The sequence below is a fragment of the Plecotus auritus genome (assembly GCF_963455305.1).
Source record: "Plecotus auritus genome assembly, chromosome: X".
Taxonomy (NCBI): domain Eukaryota; kingdom Metazoa; phylum Chordata; class Mammalia; order Chiroptera; family Vespertilionidae; genus Plecotus; species Plecotus auritus.
Genome location: NC_137784.1, coordinates 113845257 through 113861898, shown reverse-complemented (window position 1 = coordinate 113861898; position 16642 = coordinate 113845257). Strand labels below are relative to the sequence as shown.

General features: G+C 39.9%; 1 protein-coding gene across 11 annotated transcripts in view; it reads left to right on the top strand.

Moving 5' to 3' along the window:
- Positions 1-694: 694 nt before the first annotated feature.
- PABIR2 (PABIR family member 2) overlaps positions 695-16642 on the top strand; it is a 31010-nt gene continuing 15062 nt past the window's right edge. The window contains exons 1-11 of one of the 11 annotated variants that reach the window (XM_080653898.1): positions 695-771; positions 1484-1716; positions 4083-4173; positions 8269-8325; positions 8618-8661; positions 8746-8800; positions 9047-9148; positions 10613-10695; positions 12232-12296; positions 13698-13742; positions 15766-15862. In XM_080653898.1, coding sequence (XP_080510024.1) covers positions 1619-1716; positions 4083-4173; positions 8269-8325; positions 8618-8661; positions 8746-8800; positions 9047-9148; positions 10613-10695; positions 12232-12296; positions 13698-13742; positions 15766-15862 — 737 coding nt within the window. In that variant the 5' untranslated portion in view covers positions 695-771; positions 1484-1618. Of the gene's footprint in view, positions 776-1483; positions 1717-4082; positions 4174-8268; positions 8326-8617; positions 8662-8745; positions 8801-9046; positions 9149-10612; positions 10696-12231; positions 12297-13697; positions 13743-15765; positions 15863-16642 lie in introns of those variants that run through there. The other 10 variants (XM_080653901.1, XM_080653903.1, XM_080653902.1 and 7 more) reach the window with 10 other exon arrangements.

Genomic DNA, 16642 nt, shown 5'->3' with positions numbered 1-16642 from the left:
TGTTGTTGTTTTTCACGTTAACAAATGATTTAATATTTCAAAAGTTCTTAGAATAGTGCCAAGCACAGTAACGGCTGTGTAGATGTTTGTAAAATAAAATAATTTCAGGTCTCATACATGCCAAATAATGATTTCCAGGGTCTCCATAAATCCTATAAAGTAAAACACATCTGCTACTTGTTCTTCAGGGCTTTTCCTGATATCTTTGAAGTTAACAGCGCTTGTAAAATGGAGATGAGTGCTTCTCACTATGAACGCTCGTAAGATTCTTTGTTTTTTACACCATTGCTTTTGTTTTTTCACTTCCCTTTAGTGTAGTGCATCCAAATCATATGAAAACGAAATTGGCCACTCCTGACGAAGACGAACAAAATAGAAGGGTTTAAAAAATGAGCGGGGATCGCAGAAATCAGAGCACACAAATTGGGAATAACATAACGCAGAACCCGCATGTTTCTGTTTCCCTTGAATATTGGCTCAAATTCTTCCAGAAAGATGATGCTCCGGTGTCTCTAAGTTATTGGTTCTATTCAAAATCGGGCGCTAGGTTTCCCTGGCCAATACCAACTTGGAAAGCGCCGGGGACCCCCAGGAAACGCTCCTCCCCTTTGGGGGAGTTTTGCGGGGGCGGGGCTCCCACGCATGCTCTGTGCCCGTGGGACCATGGGCGCGGTTGCCGGGCGCGTGCGCAGGACCCGATGGGTGCTCGAATGCGGAAGACCTGGCTCCGCGGAGGTTCCCGCTTCCGAAGCGTGGGAGGAGCAAAAGAAGGCAGGTTGTAGTTTTTGGTCTTGGCACCAAGGGGTTCCCCGAGCCATTAGAAACAAAGAGAGGAAGATAAGGCACCGTGGTGGCGGCTGAGGGGCTGAACCCCCCACCTGTTCTCCAGGTGGGAGGGGGGTAGGGAGAGGAGAAGTACCGAAAACAGGGCTGAGGAGCCTCTGGGACAGGATCCCAGAGCATGGGGGGCTGGACCCCATCCCTAAGCATGGGGAGCTGGAGCCGCCAAGGCTGCCCGACTGGGTCCTGCCCAACTGTCAGCTCCTCGGTGATAGCGCCACCGGGGCAGCTGCAGAGGCTGTAGCCTGGCCCCCGCTTGAGGTCCTTGGCCAAAAGATAGCATGAGTTCCGCTGCTGCCTAGTTTCCTCTCCCTCCTACTCTTCTCCCCTGCCCTCTTTCCTTCCTTCTCCCCCATACATTGTCCTTCTTTTCTTCCCCCCCTCCGCTCCTCTTCCCTCCCCCCGACCTTGCCCTCTTTCTCCCCCCATCTTTCAATTCCTTCTTTCCTCCGCCTTTTACACTGTTTTCAATCTGTCCTTTCCCCTCCCGTTTTCTCTTTTCCATCCTCCTTCCACCCCTCTTTCTTCTTTCTCCCTTTATACTGTCACCCTCCATTACAACCTTTCCATTCTCCTTCCCTCCCTGTATATCATCCCTCCTCATCCTCATCCTCCTTTCCTCCTGCTTTTCTCCGCCCCTTAGCCCCCGCCCCCAAGCCTCCGCCCCTTAGCCCCCGCCCCCAGCTGCCAGTCCCCAGCAGCTCAGTCCTGCCGTGAGTCCATAGCTAAGCACCAGGAGCTGAGCACTGTTCGCTGTGCCTGGCTGCAAGTCTCCAGCATGGCCCAGGAGAAAATGGAGCTGGACTTTGAGCATGGCACATCTAATGGGGGCACCCTGAGGAGATCCAGCAGCGCTCCCCTGATTCATGGGCTCAGGTGAGCAGGGTTGGGGAGGATGGACTATAGGGTTCAGGGGCTCCTGGAGCCCCTGCAAGCAGTCTTCCTTCCCTAAAGTGAGAGTTGGAGCTCCTTGGGGCACTCCAAACTGAGGGGGTGATGACTTGTGTGCTTGACAGTGGGGTCCCATGGTGGAGTGAAAGTTTGACCCCCAAACTCTGGGCAGTGTGGGAGCAACGGGGCCCTCTCTACCTGAGGCTCTGTTAGCTCGCTCTAAAAGTAACGACAAGAAGCTTCTGGCTCTTCTAACAGGTTGTCTGCCCTGCCTAATTTACACCACTGAATGTCAGACTGAAACCCCTGGAACCAGACTTGCAATTTGACACCTGTCTCTAAGAGCTGCTATTTCTAAGCCTAGTTTAGGAACCCTGGTATTAACAGTAGTTTACTTTAAAAAATCACAGTTTATCTAATAACTTGAAATTAAATCATGTGTTCATGTCATATTAAGTGATTCAGATTTGTCATAATGTTTTCAGATTCTAAAACTGCCTGAAATGCATTCCAGTGAATAAGAAGGAAGGATAGCATGTAGCCTAGGTTAGAGAAAACACGGGTTTTAGAAAACGATGGAAACAGTCCACCATTGAATTTTAGTGGTAGGGTCTTGTGTTTTCATGTGAATAAGTCATCAGTGGGTCTATTTTAAGGTAGAATATTGTGATAGTGAAGGTTAGGTTGGCAGACCTCCTGAACCTATTACATTTCACTTTTATAAGTAGACAATTCATCTTAGGTAGAGAGCCATATTTTGAGACCCTGTAGAAATGGAATTAGTCCAAAAAAGGGGATAGGAGTAGAGTTAGCCAAAAACATTAATCAAGTGCAGGGAAGGCAAAGATTAATGTTTATCAAACTGATTATAATATCCTCATTTTGGGGGGAAATGGGTTTACTTTTTTCTTTTATTAAATTTTGAAACTACAGATGATAGAATGACCCTTTTCTAATGCTGTCCTCGGTTTTGCATTTATTTTTGCCACTATAGGAATAAAGTGGTCTTTTTTAGTTGTCTTTTAAAATCTAGTAGGCAAGCAATTGCTAGAGACCAGGGTAATCCTGTTGACCTGAATTTAGTCTACTGTAGAAATAACATACTGTTTTTGAATCACAATTTAAGTAATTACTTGAAAGGTAGCATAATGACAGAAGAGTGAGTGAGGAGACCAGGACTAGTCCCAATTTTCTCCCTGACTGGCTATGATTATGAATGAGTCACTTAGCCTTTTTGAATCTCTGTTTTCTCACTTAAAACGTAGGAGAGCTGGATTGGGTGATATCTATATCACCAGTCCTGAAAATCCTTCTTGGCCTCTTAACAATGTCATGGCACTCTGCTGGGCACTGCAGGATAGTGTACAAGGATGACCAAAACACCTCCACCAAGGATTTAAAACACATGCATAGTTTTCATTTATAAACTGTAAAGATGGTGTTCGAGGAAGCATCTACTTTCCCATTGTGCTCTTTGAGTTCAAAGGAGGGAAAGATTGCATTAGATTTGTGGAATAAATAGGCTGCATGGCATTTGAAATGAGTGTTGAAGGAAAGGAAGGATTTTGACAGATGTTAGTGGGAAGGAGGGCATTCAACTCAGAAGGGGGCAACATGAGCAAAACTCCAGGTATGATTATTTAGTTGGACAGTGTGGTTCAAAAGTAGAACATGTGTTTAGGGCAATAATGGGAGTTGCTGATTGGGCTCACATTGTAGAACATGGCTCAGTTCTTGTCATGTCATAGCATACATAGAAAGCACTACTGATTGTAGGTCCTCTAGGACCGTGGTCAGCAAACTGCGGCTCACGAGCCACATGTGGCTCTTTGGCCCCTTGAGTGTGGCTCTTCCACAAAATACCACGGCCTGGGTGAGTCTATTTTGAAGAAGTGGCATTAGAAGAAGTTTAAGTTTAAAAAATTTGGCTCTCAAAAGAAATTTCAATCGTTGTACTATTGATATTTGGCTCTGTTGACTAATGAGTTTGCCGACCACTGCCTAGGATAAACAGATGAGGCTGCTAGTTTGAATCTGGTGGTAACCGGTTTTGAGGGGGGGGGGCGGGGTGGTGAGTTCTGAGCAGAAGCAGCTGGAGGCAACCAGTCTGGAGCTCCACCCCATACCTCTCCTAGCTGGCCCCCAACACCCCTAGGAGATCAGTATCTCCGCCAACCTGTAATCACCAGCACACCACTGAGGAAGCTCTGAAGAGGACGGTGAGGAGTTTATTCATTGTGTTATATGAGGAGCCACTGAAGATTTAATTGTTAATTACAGAATTGGCATCAAATATAGTTGAAGGATATCTTAAATGAGAAGACATTAATAATTTTATTTTTATTTTTTAGTGACCTTTCACAGGTTTTTCAGCCTTACACGTTTAGAACTCGGTGGAATAGTACAACGATTATGAGCAGTCACAGCCTGGTGAGTATAGAAGTAAGTATCCTTAGTGGTTTTGGTTGCAGGAAACACTTTCAAATGTAGATCTTTCTTAAAATTATGTGCTATGCACAATTATTTACAAAAGAAAATTTTTCTTACCTATCTTGTTTGCTGCTTAATGCTGTGGCCAATTTCAGCTTTCAGTGCACAAGAGAAGACCTGGTTAGAAATATTTCTTGGCTGTGGAACTTTGTATTTTTAAACATTGCTCTTTGTTTTGTGCCACTACTTGCATCATGATTGTGAGGTAAGTCAGGATTAATTTCTAATTATAACTGAGAGCTGTGGTCTTAATTTGTCCTAGGATGCAAAAATCACAAAAATGGTGGCAGAGAGTTTATTTCTGTTGGTGAATGCTGTTTATCCAAAGGAAGACCCCTTTAAAATGCGTGTATTTGTATTCTCAGTAGAGTTGCTGATCGTGACTGTTCTATATTGGCAGAGCTGTTGGGGATCACCTTATTAGTTGGTTGTGTTGGGAGAAATTATGATGAGGTTTTTATATAGCAGCACTTCACATGTGGAGCCCACTTATGCTGTAGCTGCAGTGCTCTGGAAGACATCTGAGATGTAAGCAAACAGACCTCTAAATGGCTGAACTAGATTTCCATAGTCTGTGCACAAATGTTCATCAGTTTATTTATAGGAGAGCCTTTCTGACCTCTGAATCATCTAAAATTTATGCACAATTATAATAAGCTTCCAATCCAGTAGTGTGAGAAGCAGCAAATCAGAAGAGGTACATTTGTGTTAAAGGTATACTGACAGCTGCTAGCAAAGGAAGAGAAGAGAAAACTAAAAAGCAGACAGAGGTTTTCTTTTTTTTAAAAAAAGTATATGGCTGAGTATAAGAGCTAAGAACCTGGTAATGGATCCTGAAGTGTTAATGGCATAGAACCGTAAAATAATATGTTTTTAAGGATACCTGGGTCTTCACCTTTTCTTAAATTATAGTAATACCTACTCTTGTATGACATTTTACATGTTACAAAGTACTTTCACACATTTAATCTCATAGCAACCCCAGTGAAGTAGGCAGGGTAGAAAATGTTTTTCCCAATTAAAAGAGGCAGCAGCTAAGACTCAGCCGATATAAGTGACTTGCTCAGAATCACACAATTAATAAGTGGCAGAGCTGGGATTAGAATAGAGATCTTCCTGTGCCATTCTGCTTGGTATAATCTGTTTAACAAGGGGGAAAATATCACACTTTTAAGAAAGATTTCCATCTGAAGTGCTAAAAATACTTTAAGGGGAAAATGTTAGCTATCTGGAGGTTTGATTCTCCTCACCACCTTCCCCGAGGATACTGGAAAATACAAGTACTTATTTTTGCTGTATATATGAAAAATGTTCCTGTATCAATAGCATAGCAAAGAAGGGAAAATGAATTTGCCTCTCTACACTTCACTTTTCTCTTTTCTAAGATATAAAGATTCTTACCAGCTCTATCTAGGCTCAGTTCTCACTGTTCCCTGACAAATACCCACCCTAGGCTCTGGCTGCACTGGTTCATGGGTTGATGCTCAACCATGGAGCCACACCAGCCTGGATAGATCTTCATGATTGACAACTGATTAGATATAAAGGCAGGGAGAAGGAGGACTCAAAAGTCACTGCAATTTTATTTCTTGATGACCAAGGGGAAAGTGTTACCTTGGGAAAGTTGAGTGGAATTGGTCATTTGAAGGAACAGAAGATAAATTCTTTCTGGGCATGTTGGGTTCAAGGTGCTCCTTTTCCAAAGCAATATTCTAAATCTTTTTTTTTTTTTTAGAACTATAAGCTTCCTATCTCACCACCTTTCACTTTCAGCAGATGATGCTTCTCACTTCACAGAGAAGGCAGACACCTATCTTGTATTCATGTCACCTTTCTTCTCCTTAAAACGTCTTTACCTTCACATGCGGTGTTTTCTCCTAATGGTTCGTATATTTTATGACTCTCCTGTCACTGTGCTTGGTCTGTCATCTTCTCTCTGTCTTGTGTCTTCAGTCTCTTCCTCACTGGCCCTTTTCTTCCACCTTCTCCTGATTCACACCTCTAATATCTGAAAAACAAACTGTTATCTATTTTCTCCTTCCCTTTTTTTTCTTCTCCTCTGGGAGCTTTTCAAAGCTTAATCTATATTCTACTGCCTCTAATTCCTTGTCTCCTAATTTCTTGTTAACTATTGGGTCAGTTTGTAATCTCATCATTCTTACCACAACTCCATAAAATATCTGTTCTTGCAAAAGTCACCAACGCCCACTTATTGCCAAAGTCAGGGGCCTCTTATCCCACTTGAGCTCTTTGCTTGACTTAACATCATTAACCAGTACCTCCTTGAAGTTCTTGGCTTTTTTTCTCAGCTCATACTTCACTCTTATTTCTGGGACTACACATGGCTTTGCTCCTTTGCCCCTCTTTCAAGTATACTCAGTTCTGTGTTAAATTTACAAGTTGTACATCATATAAATTCAGCATTTAAATTTCTGACTTTCTTCACAATCAGGCTTGGTAACCCTCATTTTGTCTGTCCTGATTATTTCACTGCCTTTGGGGTTTCTTTTGTTGTCTGATGGACACATTCATGCTCTCCTTTATATTATCCTGTTAGAGTCTTTCTTGTCTCATTTACTTGCCTAGTAGCTTAATGTTTTTCAAATGACCTTTTTAAGAGTTCACCAGTAAACATTTATTGCTTTCATAATGGCAAAAGTACTTTTTAAAAGAATTGTACTGGTAAAGTTTTTTTCTTTTCAAAGCCTAGAAGAGGAAAAAGTTAAAGGGGTGGGTAATGAAGAGATATATTTTGAGGTAAAATCATATTTCTTGTAAAATGTCATACAAGAGTAAGTATTACTATAATTTAATAAAAGGTGAAGACCCAGGTATCCTTAAAAACATATTATTTTACGGTTCTATGCCATTAACACTTCAGGATCCATTACCAGGATCCAATAACTTTATTTATTTATTTTAATTGATTTCAGAGAGGAAAGGAGAGGGAGAGAGAGAGAGAAACATCAATGATGAGAATTATTGATAGGCTGCCTCCAGCACGCCCCACACTGGGGATTGAACCCGCAACCCAGGCATGTGCCCTGACCAGGAATCAAACCGTGACCTCCTGGTTCATAGGCTGATGCTCAACCATTGAGCAATGCTGGCTGGGCATAAAAAATGTACCTGAATTACTTTTTTAGCAGTTTATCACCATTTTATAATCCTCACTACATTAGTATTAAAAAAAAGTTTTAATAGGATAGGGCCTCTTGTAACAGGATAATTGTCTTATTTACTTTTATATAGTATTATAATTTCATTTGCATTTCACTAGGGGATAAATAGTAGTTATTTATATAATGGCTATTAGAACCTTAAGGTCCATTTATATGAATTTTATCTTGTATTTTGTAATCAGATTGTGATTATTTTTAAGGAACATAATTTCCCCCCCCCCCCACAAAACATTTCATCTTTGTGTTATTAAAAAATGGTGATCTAAGGGAAAGCAGCAGCTATTTTAAAAATGTACTTTGCCTTCCACATTGATTTTTTTTAACTACTAAGGTTTGTGGTGATAGCATTAGTGATCAAATTTTAGATTTGATTTAGGTCATGAAAACAAAATCTTGCAGTTTTAAAGTGTTTTTTATAAACTTAAATCATAGTCACAATATTATACTAGGCTTCTTAGTCTGTCTTTGTCCATTGGCAAAGTGCTAATAAAAATGAATAAAATCAGTTTTTTCTTTCCCTTCTTATATAGTTCTTTATTTTAGATTAGAGGGGTAATGGATATTTCCAAGGCCTGGAGTCTCTCTTTTTTTTGTATATATAAATGTACACAGCTCTGCATTCATTTGGGAAAAGCGTTAAAGTAAGTGCCTGTCTAGTGACAGATGGTGCCTTGAGGTTGGACACCTGGTGTACTTTCTAAAGACTGAATGTACTGCCTCTAGTGCATTAATGTTCAGTAATTTAAAGAGCTAGATTTCTAAGAAGAATATTAAAAATTATCTAGGAAGAGGTCATACACTGGTACTGACAGCAGATTGCTGCTTTGTGATTCAGAAAATAGTAAATGTTTACTTTTCTTTCCAGTTGCTGTCATCATCATCTAATGGGATTTCTAGTAGCAGACTGCATCAAATCAAAAAGGTAAATTTTACTTTCTAGTGCAGATCTACAATTTTCTGAATTGATTTTATTTTCATTTTGAAGATTTAGATATCAAAAATGTAATAAGCTGCGACTGCTTTGTTGTAGACAGATTAAAAATCTCCTGGGGGTTCAGATAAAATACAGATGTGGTATGAGTGACAGTCTTAGAATGTTATTTCTGCTATACTGTGATTATGTCAAATAAGGTAGAAAAGTCTTTTTTCTTTTCTTTGCAATAAAGAACTGGGTGGATAAATATTATGTTTTCAGCACATGTTTGTCTTTGCAGGAGGAATGCACAGATATCATGAAAAGAGAAACTGCCCATGAAAGGTTAGTGCTTCACAAGAATAGGACACAGCCTTGTGCACATCTTGTTTCTGAGCACTGATGGCCTTTCATTTTTGTTTGTTTTAGGGAAGTGCAAGCGGCCATGCAGATAAGCCAGTCATGGGATGAGAGCTTGAGCCTGGTAAAGTTTTCACATTTGCTTGTGTGTTTTTAATTTACAGAAACCTTTGTATTGTTCATTAACTTTATTAATTTTTCATATACTCATATTCATTTTTGATCTCTGCTTTTCTACCAGAATATTATCTTGCAACTTTTTAGAGTCTATATATTTGTACTCTAAAAACATAGGCATGTTTAAGTAGTAAAGAAGAGCTGTGATGTGCTGAATTGTGTATTATGAGGAAATAACACTTTATATTTACAGAGTGATAGTGATTTTGACAAGCCAGAGAAATTATATTCTCCTAAAAGGATTGACTTCACTCCGGTTTCTCCAGCACCATCACCCACCAGAGGACTTGGAAAGGTAGGCTCATGGACAATATATTAACTCTCTTTCACACACTGAGCTGTTTACTCTCTAAAACACACACACACACACACACACACACACACACACCACTGCACTTTTTATTTCTTTCTGCTGTCAGGACCCAGGTGGTGGCAGCCCCTAACCTTTCCTGGCTCCCTGAACCTCAACCTCCTCTCCCTCATCCTGGATATGGCTGTGGTCAGTGCCCATCCCCCAGGGGTCACCTCCTTAGTGCTTTCCCTGGGGAACAGTGTGCCCAACAATCTCTGCCCAACTGGAGTCTTTGCTCTAGGAAGAAGCTGAGTTACAGAGATGGAGGGCAGATGAAGCTGCAGCAAGAGGGCTTTCAGTCAGATGTCAAGAATAACAGCCCCTTGGGGAGAAAGTTGAAGCGATCACACAGGGGTGCCTCAGTTTCTCCTTGCCCAAGTTCCTTAGGAAAGCAGGGTATGGCCCCACCAAGCCTTCAGTGGCAGGAAATCCTCACTCAGTTGTAGCACAGTGTCTATACCAGGGAGGAGTTTGTTCCAATACCTGGTTCCTTAGAACCCCATAGGGATGAGTGGGAATCCCCAGCAGGCTGGGCAGATAATTGACGGCTGCCGGGCAGACAGGCCCAGGGTCTGGGAGTGATGAGAAGTCCCAGAAGCAGCCATGATCCTGTGCTTGCAGACACTGTGGTGTAAAGTCTTTCCATCTAGGCCCTGGAGCCTGAGCAGTCTGGTAGGGAGAGGTGTGCAGGAAGACCAATGAGGAGACATGGGGGCCAAGAGATAGATACACAGAGAGGGAGATGAAGACTTGGAGAGAGACAGAGATGGGATGGAAACACAACAGAAGAGATAATCAGAGAGAAAGGGGGAGACAGGGGCACAGAGGGCAAGATGGAGCCCTGGGGGAGAGAGGCATATATAAAGACAGGAAGAGAGAGACAAGAGGAACAGAGATATAAGGGGGAGAAGACAGAAACAGATGGAGGCACAGAGACATGTGACAGAGATAGAGAGATATCATATTGCTTCACTTTTAGCCCTAGCCGGTTTGGCTCAGTGGATAGAGCATTGGCCTTTGGGCTGAAGGGTCCCAGGTTCGATTCTGGTCAAGGGCACATGCCTTGGTTTCGGGCTCAAGCCCCAGTAGGGAGCGTGCAAGAGGCAGCTGATCAATGATTCTCTCTCATTATTGATGTTTCTATCTTTCTCTCCCTGAAATCAATAAAAATATATTTTTTTAAATTGCTTCACTTTTAAAGAATCCAATGACTGGAAGAAAAATCAAAACCTGTGATAGTAATTTGGGAAAAAATTATAATATATTCATATATATTCTCATTCATATATGAGAGAAATACATAGACAACTAAACAATTCTAAGGATATTGTTTGTCATTTTGAGAAGAATCTTTTGAAAACTGGAGCATTAGAACTAACTATTTTAATATTAAATATGTTTTTCTAGCAATGTTTTTCACCATCCTTACAAATGTTGAGCAGCAGTGGGCTACCACCAAGTCCCACTCCTAGTCCGAGACACTTATCCAGGTAGGTAAACCTGCTTTTTATATGTGAGTGAAATGCTACTTATTGAAATTGTTTCTCTGAAGAACTTCCCCGCTCCTGACATTTTATTATGGAAATTTTCAAACAAAGCAAAATTGAAAGAATTGCGCAGTGAACATCCATGTACCTATTACCTATATTCTACCATTAACATTTTACCACATGCATTGTTTGAGACTTAATGCCAATTTATATTCAGAGGACATACATGTGCGTGTTTGATGATATGTCTTTTATAAGGAAAAAGTTTAAGATTATAGAGCAGTCAAATCCAAATAACATTTTTTGTTTGATTTTTTGTTAATCCTCACCCAAGGCTATTTTTTCCATTGATTCTTAGAGAGAGTGGAAGGGAGAGGCAAGGTTAGGGGAGGAGATAGATAGAGAGATAGAAATTGAGATAGGGATAGGGATAGGGAGAGAGAGAGGGGCGGGGGGGAAACAGCCATTTGAAAAAGGTACATGGGCCTGGTTGGTGTGGCTAAGTGGTTGGTTGACCTATGAACCAGGAGGTCTTGGTTCAATTGCCCAGTCAGGGCACATGCCCAGGTTGTGGGCTTAATCCCCAGTAAGGGGCATACAGGGGGCAGCCTATCAATGATTCTCTCTCATCATTGATGTTTCTATCTCTCTCCCTCTCCCTTCTTCTCTGAAATCAATAAAAATATATTTTAAAAAAGAAAGACACATCAATTGGTTGCCTCCCGTATATACCCAACTGGAGCCTGGGATCTAATCTGCATCCCAGGTATGTGCCCTTGACCTGGAATTGAACCTGCAACCCTTTGGGGCATGGGCCTATGCTCTAACCATTGAGCAACACCAACAAGGCAACTTTTAAAAAATCCTCACCAGCTAATATATTCTTTAAAATATTTTTATTGATTTCAGAGAGAGGAAGGGAGAGGAAGAGAGAAAAACATCAATGATGAGAATCATTGATCAGCTGTCTTCTGCATACCCCACACGGGATCAAGCCCATATCCCGGGCATATGCCCTGACCTGGAATCAAGCTGACCCTCCAACTAACTGAGCCACCTGTCCAGGGCCTAAATAACTTTTTTTAAATGTATATTTTGATTTATTTCAGAGAGGAAGGAAGAGGGAGAGAGAGAAACATCAATGATGAGAATCATTGATTAGCTGCTTCCTGCATGCCCCACACTAGGATTGAGCCCACATCCCCAGCATATGCCCTGACCTGAAATCAAACTGACCTCCTGAGCCATGCCAGCTGGACACAAATAACTTTTTAATAAGGTTTATTATATTTTTAAAGAAACTGCTGTGGGTATTTGGTGTTATAGAACGATTAAAATATAGCTTAAAACACCATGTTATTCCAGATTGTCATATGCCAGTTCAGATCATATATTAGCATTTCATTTACTCAACCTACAACACAGGCATTTTATATTTCTTCCTATATAAATACTAATTTTATTGACTTATTTGGTGGGTTGAAATGGTTCTTGCATCTTAGAAGTACTTCACATCATCGTGTTTGTTCTTTGAAGCAGGAGGAGTCAGAGCCCAGTCAAATGCATTCGACCCAGTGCTCTTGGTCCTCTTAAAAGAAAAGGTAAGCATCACATTTCTGATATTAAACCTAGTCAAACTTGAATTACAAATTAGAATTTCTGCCTGAAATTAGTTTCAAGACAGGACTCCTTTTTCCTAAAGAAACATGCATTACTCTTCCCTATGTATGCTTTACTAATTCTATATTTTGTAAATTAGTTATTTGATACTGCCCATCTTTTTTTATACTTCATAACTGAGTCTTATTCATATATTCATATTATCAATATATATTCCAAAAATTTGCCTCTCGGTGATCTGAATATAAAAGAGATGCAAATTGATATGTTGCAGAAATATATGCTTATGTCATAGTAAATAGGTCTATAAACAAGCTGTATTCTCAAATATAAGCCACTGCCAAATTACACCTTGGCAGAGAGAATTGCCTCATATTCAAGTCTATAGGATTTTTGCTGTAATTGGGGTGCTCTCTTAATTACCTTATTTTGAATCACAAAGCACTAAACTAAAATGATCTTACTCAATGCTAGTTTTAGATGCTTATGGGCACCTGATGGAGTCTATTAAAAAGAGGCAAAAAAAAATTTAACACAGTTTTAGTCATTATTCCTGGGGATATGACCACATGATTGCAAGTGTTGGATGTCATTTTAAACAAGAGTTTTAGCAATAATTAAAAAAAAGCAATTCAGTAAGTGGTTTCTTTGTGCAGATCAGCTTCAGGGCCAGTAAACAAATCAACTCTCCTCATGGTAGGTAAACGGATACTTGCCAGTTTCGGTGAAAAATTTCCAGTGATAGCCTCATACACAGATTCAAAAAGTGCGGTATTTCAGACAACATAAAATTAAAGATGGTATGTTCTGGAAAATAGATCCTGATACACTGACAATATTTGTATTACTGAATAAATTTTATTTTATAAACCAGTAGTTTTTTCTTAATTCTTTAAGGAATTATTTATAATCCTAAGAAGCTTCCCAAGAGCTATTACATGAAATTAACATAGGGAAAGTAAAGCTATTATTGTTGTTGGCATTAATTTCAAATTTGTTGCAGGAAATTGGTGGAATTGGTTGTTTAATTTCAAAGCTATTCCAACATATACCAGCAGATGGAGGAATTCTTTGCTAAAACGTGTTTTGCTAAAGAGATGTTGAAAGCCAGGAGGCAGCTTTTAAAAACTGCATATTAAAGGATGGAAAAATAAATAAAAATACAACCTTTCTTCAATTTTAGTCATATTCAGAATAGCTCCAGAGGAAAGATAATATAAATTAATTGATAAATGGGAAAAAAAATGAATGTTGTATTTGTTTTTGCTTGATCTTTTTTCCTCATAAGAATCTTGTAAAGGTTTAAGTTCACAGTTATTAATTTTCCTACTGGAGTATAGATAGGCCCATGACTTAAAGTTTCTTTAATATTCCATTTAAAGCTCAAATGGAGCTTCCATTTCCAGATAAAGAACTTCAAAACCAAGGTATTTGCATGTTTTATTTCATAACTTATTTGGAAAAGGGCTTTTTCTGTCTAATTTAGGGTTTAGTGTTTGCACTCCTGGTGGCAAAATGTTAAGCACTGTTCCTTGGATGCAAAGTTTTTCTATTACCAGTTCTGAGAAAATCTATAGGATTGAGATAGCCAGTATAATACCAATTTTGTGAATTGGTTAATAATTGCTTTCACTTATAGATGTGCTTTCAAACTTATACAGTCCTGCATCCCTTAACAGTGGAAATATGTTCTGAGAATTTGTCATCAGTTGATTTCATCATTGTATAAACATTATAGAGTGCACTTACATACACATCTAGGCCATATGGTACAGCCTATTGCTCCTAGTGTACAAGTCTGTACTGCATGCTACTCTACAAAACAGCATGAGATCAAATCAAGCACAAGAGAAAATTATGCAATCAAGACACAGGACAAATGTGAGATGTTTACCAGTGTAACATGACATACTGTTTTACAGCAAACTTTTTTTTAAAAAAATATATTTTATTGATTTTTTACGGAGAGGAAGGGAGAGGGATAGAAAGTTAGAAACATCGATCAGCTGCCTCCTGCACACTCCCCACTGGGAATGTGCCCGCAACCAAGGTACATGCCCTTGACCGGAGTCGAACCTGGGACCCTTTCAGTCCGCAGGCCAAAGCTCTATCCACTGAGCCAAACCGGTTAGGGCTTACAGCAAACTTTTAAAAAATTATTGAGAGTATGTTTATTAAAGCTGGAACACTGATAGAAAGAAGGTCTTAGGATAGAAGAAGTAACAGGAGAGTCTAAGCGGGGCTGATTTGGCTCTCTAAAAAGTCAGAAAAGGGGGCCTTGGAGATAGGTTCTGGGGGTTAGCCTGGGACAAGCTGCTGCTGTCCATTGCTCGCCTGGTTGCAAGCCTTGTAGGGTTCCTTAGAGTGTAGGAGATGCATGCCAAAGGGAAAAAGAGATTAAAGGGAAAGGCATGGGCATGGTTTTGGGAGGGAGAGTGTGCCAGCAAACTTTTTTTTATAAATACAAAGAATACACTCTAAAATAATAATAACAAGTATTGTATAGTAAATACATAAGCCAGTAACATAGTTGTTTATTATCATTGTCAAGTATTATGTATGGTACATAATTTTATGTGCTGTACTTTTATGACTGGAAGTGCAGTAGGTTTGTTTATACCAGCATCACCACAAACACGTGAGGAATGTGTTGTGCTATGACCTTATGATGGCTCCATTATAATCTTATGAGACCACCATCTTACATGCAGGCCATCATTGACCAAAACATCATTATGCAGCCTGTGACTGTATTTTTACCTTCATTTTCACTAAGTAGACTAAAGCAACCTTTGATTTATACACTCTTTATCAGATTGAATACTTTTTTAAAAATTGATATTTCAGAGAGAGGAAGGGAGAGAGAGAAATATCGATGTGAGAGAGAAACATCAAATGGCCACCTCTCATGAACCCTGACCGGGGACTGAACCCACAACCCAGGCATGTGCTCTGACCAGGAATCAAACCAAGTGATCCACACTGGCTCCAACCAAGTGAGTCACATTGGCCAGGGGAAGACTGAATACTTTTTAACCCATTTGAATTCAAATCAGGAAATATTCTGATATTAAAACATATCAAATCCTTACTAATCATCTAGCATAAATTATTATTTGCTGTGAGTTTCAGCTATTTGGAGATACTTTATTTCTGCTGTGGTTAGCCTTGATTCATCTTGCCTGATGCAATCAGTGTCCTACTCTACTATTAAATAACATGACTATATTAGTAGCATGATACATATAATAAATGAGGTTTTCTTTAGGGCTGTTAACTTTTTGGTTGAGGTTATGTGGAAGTATATTTCTTCTAGTTAAACACATGGAAAATATCTTTCAAGTAACAGCTTCAAGAAGTATGCTCAGCTTTGGTTAATCAGAGATCATCCTATTTTAGCACTAAGCCTGTAAAATTGTTTTACGGTACTATTCTCTCTTTTTGTTTTAGGTGAAATGGAATCCGAAAGCCAGCCTAAGAGGCTCTTCCAAGGCACTACCAATATGCTGCCTCCGGAAAATGCACACTTGTCTGATCTCAGTTCATGGTAAAAAATGAAATAAAATCAAAAGGATATTAGGGTATGATCTATTTAAAGAGTCACGTCAAAAATATATTGGGATCATTTAAAATATATTCAGCTTTTTAAAAAATATATTTTTATTGATTTTAGAGAAGAAGGGAGAGGGAGAGAGAGATAAAAACATCAATGATGAGAGAGAATCATTGATCGGCTGCCTCCTGCACATCCCCTACCTACTGGAGATCAAGCTTGCAACCCAGGTATGTGCCCTTGACTGGAATTGAACTTGGGACCCTTCAGTCCACAGGCCAACACTCTATCCACTGAGCCAAACCAACTAGGGCATATATTCAGCTTTTTATCTGTGCTCCATAGAGGGGAAATCTCTCAGAGCTGTAGATAATGTGGAAAAGCAGATCATTTGAAAGTCATGAGTACCTTTTTGGAAGTGTGTATCTTTTGGCACCTCCGCTTTCATTCCTAGCTCCTGTTAAGTCAGCCTCTCTCAGTAGATGCTAATGGTGTGGTAGAGTGTCAATAGCTGGATGGTGTGAGAGTTTCTGGATTGCTTGGTAATGGTGCACTGATTATGGCTGGTCTGCCTGCATTTTGTATTATATCCTTTTTTAAAAATACATCTTTATTGATTTTAGAGAGGAAGGGAGAGAGATAGAAACATCAATGATGAGAGAGAATCATTGATTGGCTGCCTCCTGTATGCCCCCCCTCACTGGAGACCAAGCCTGAAACCCCAGGCATTTGCCCTGACCGGGAATGGAACCATGACCTCTTAGTTCATAGGTC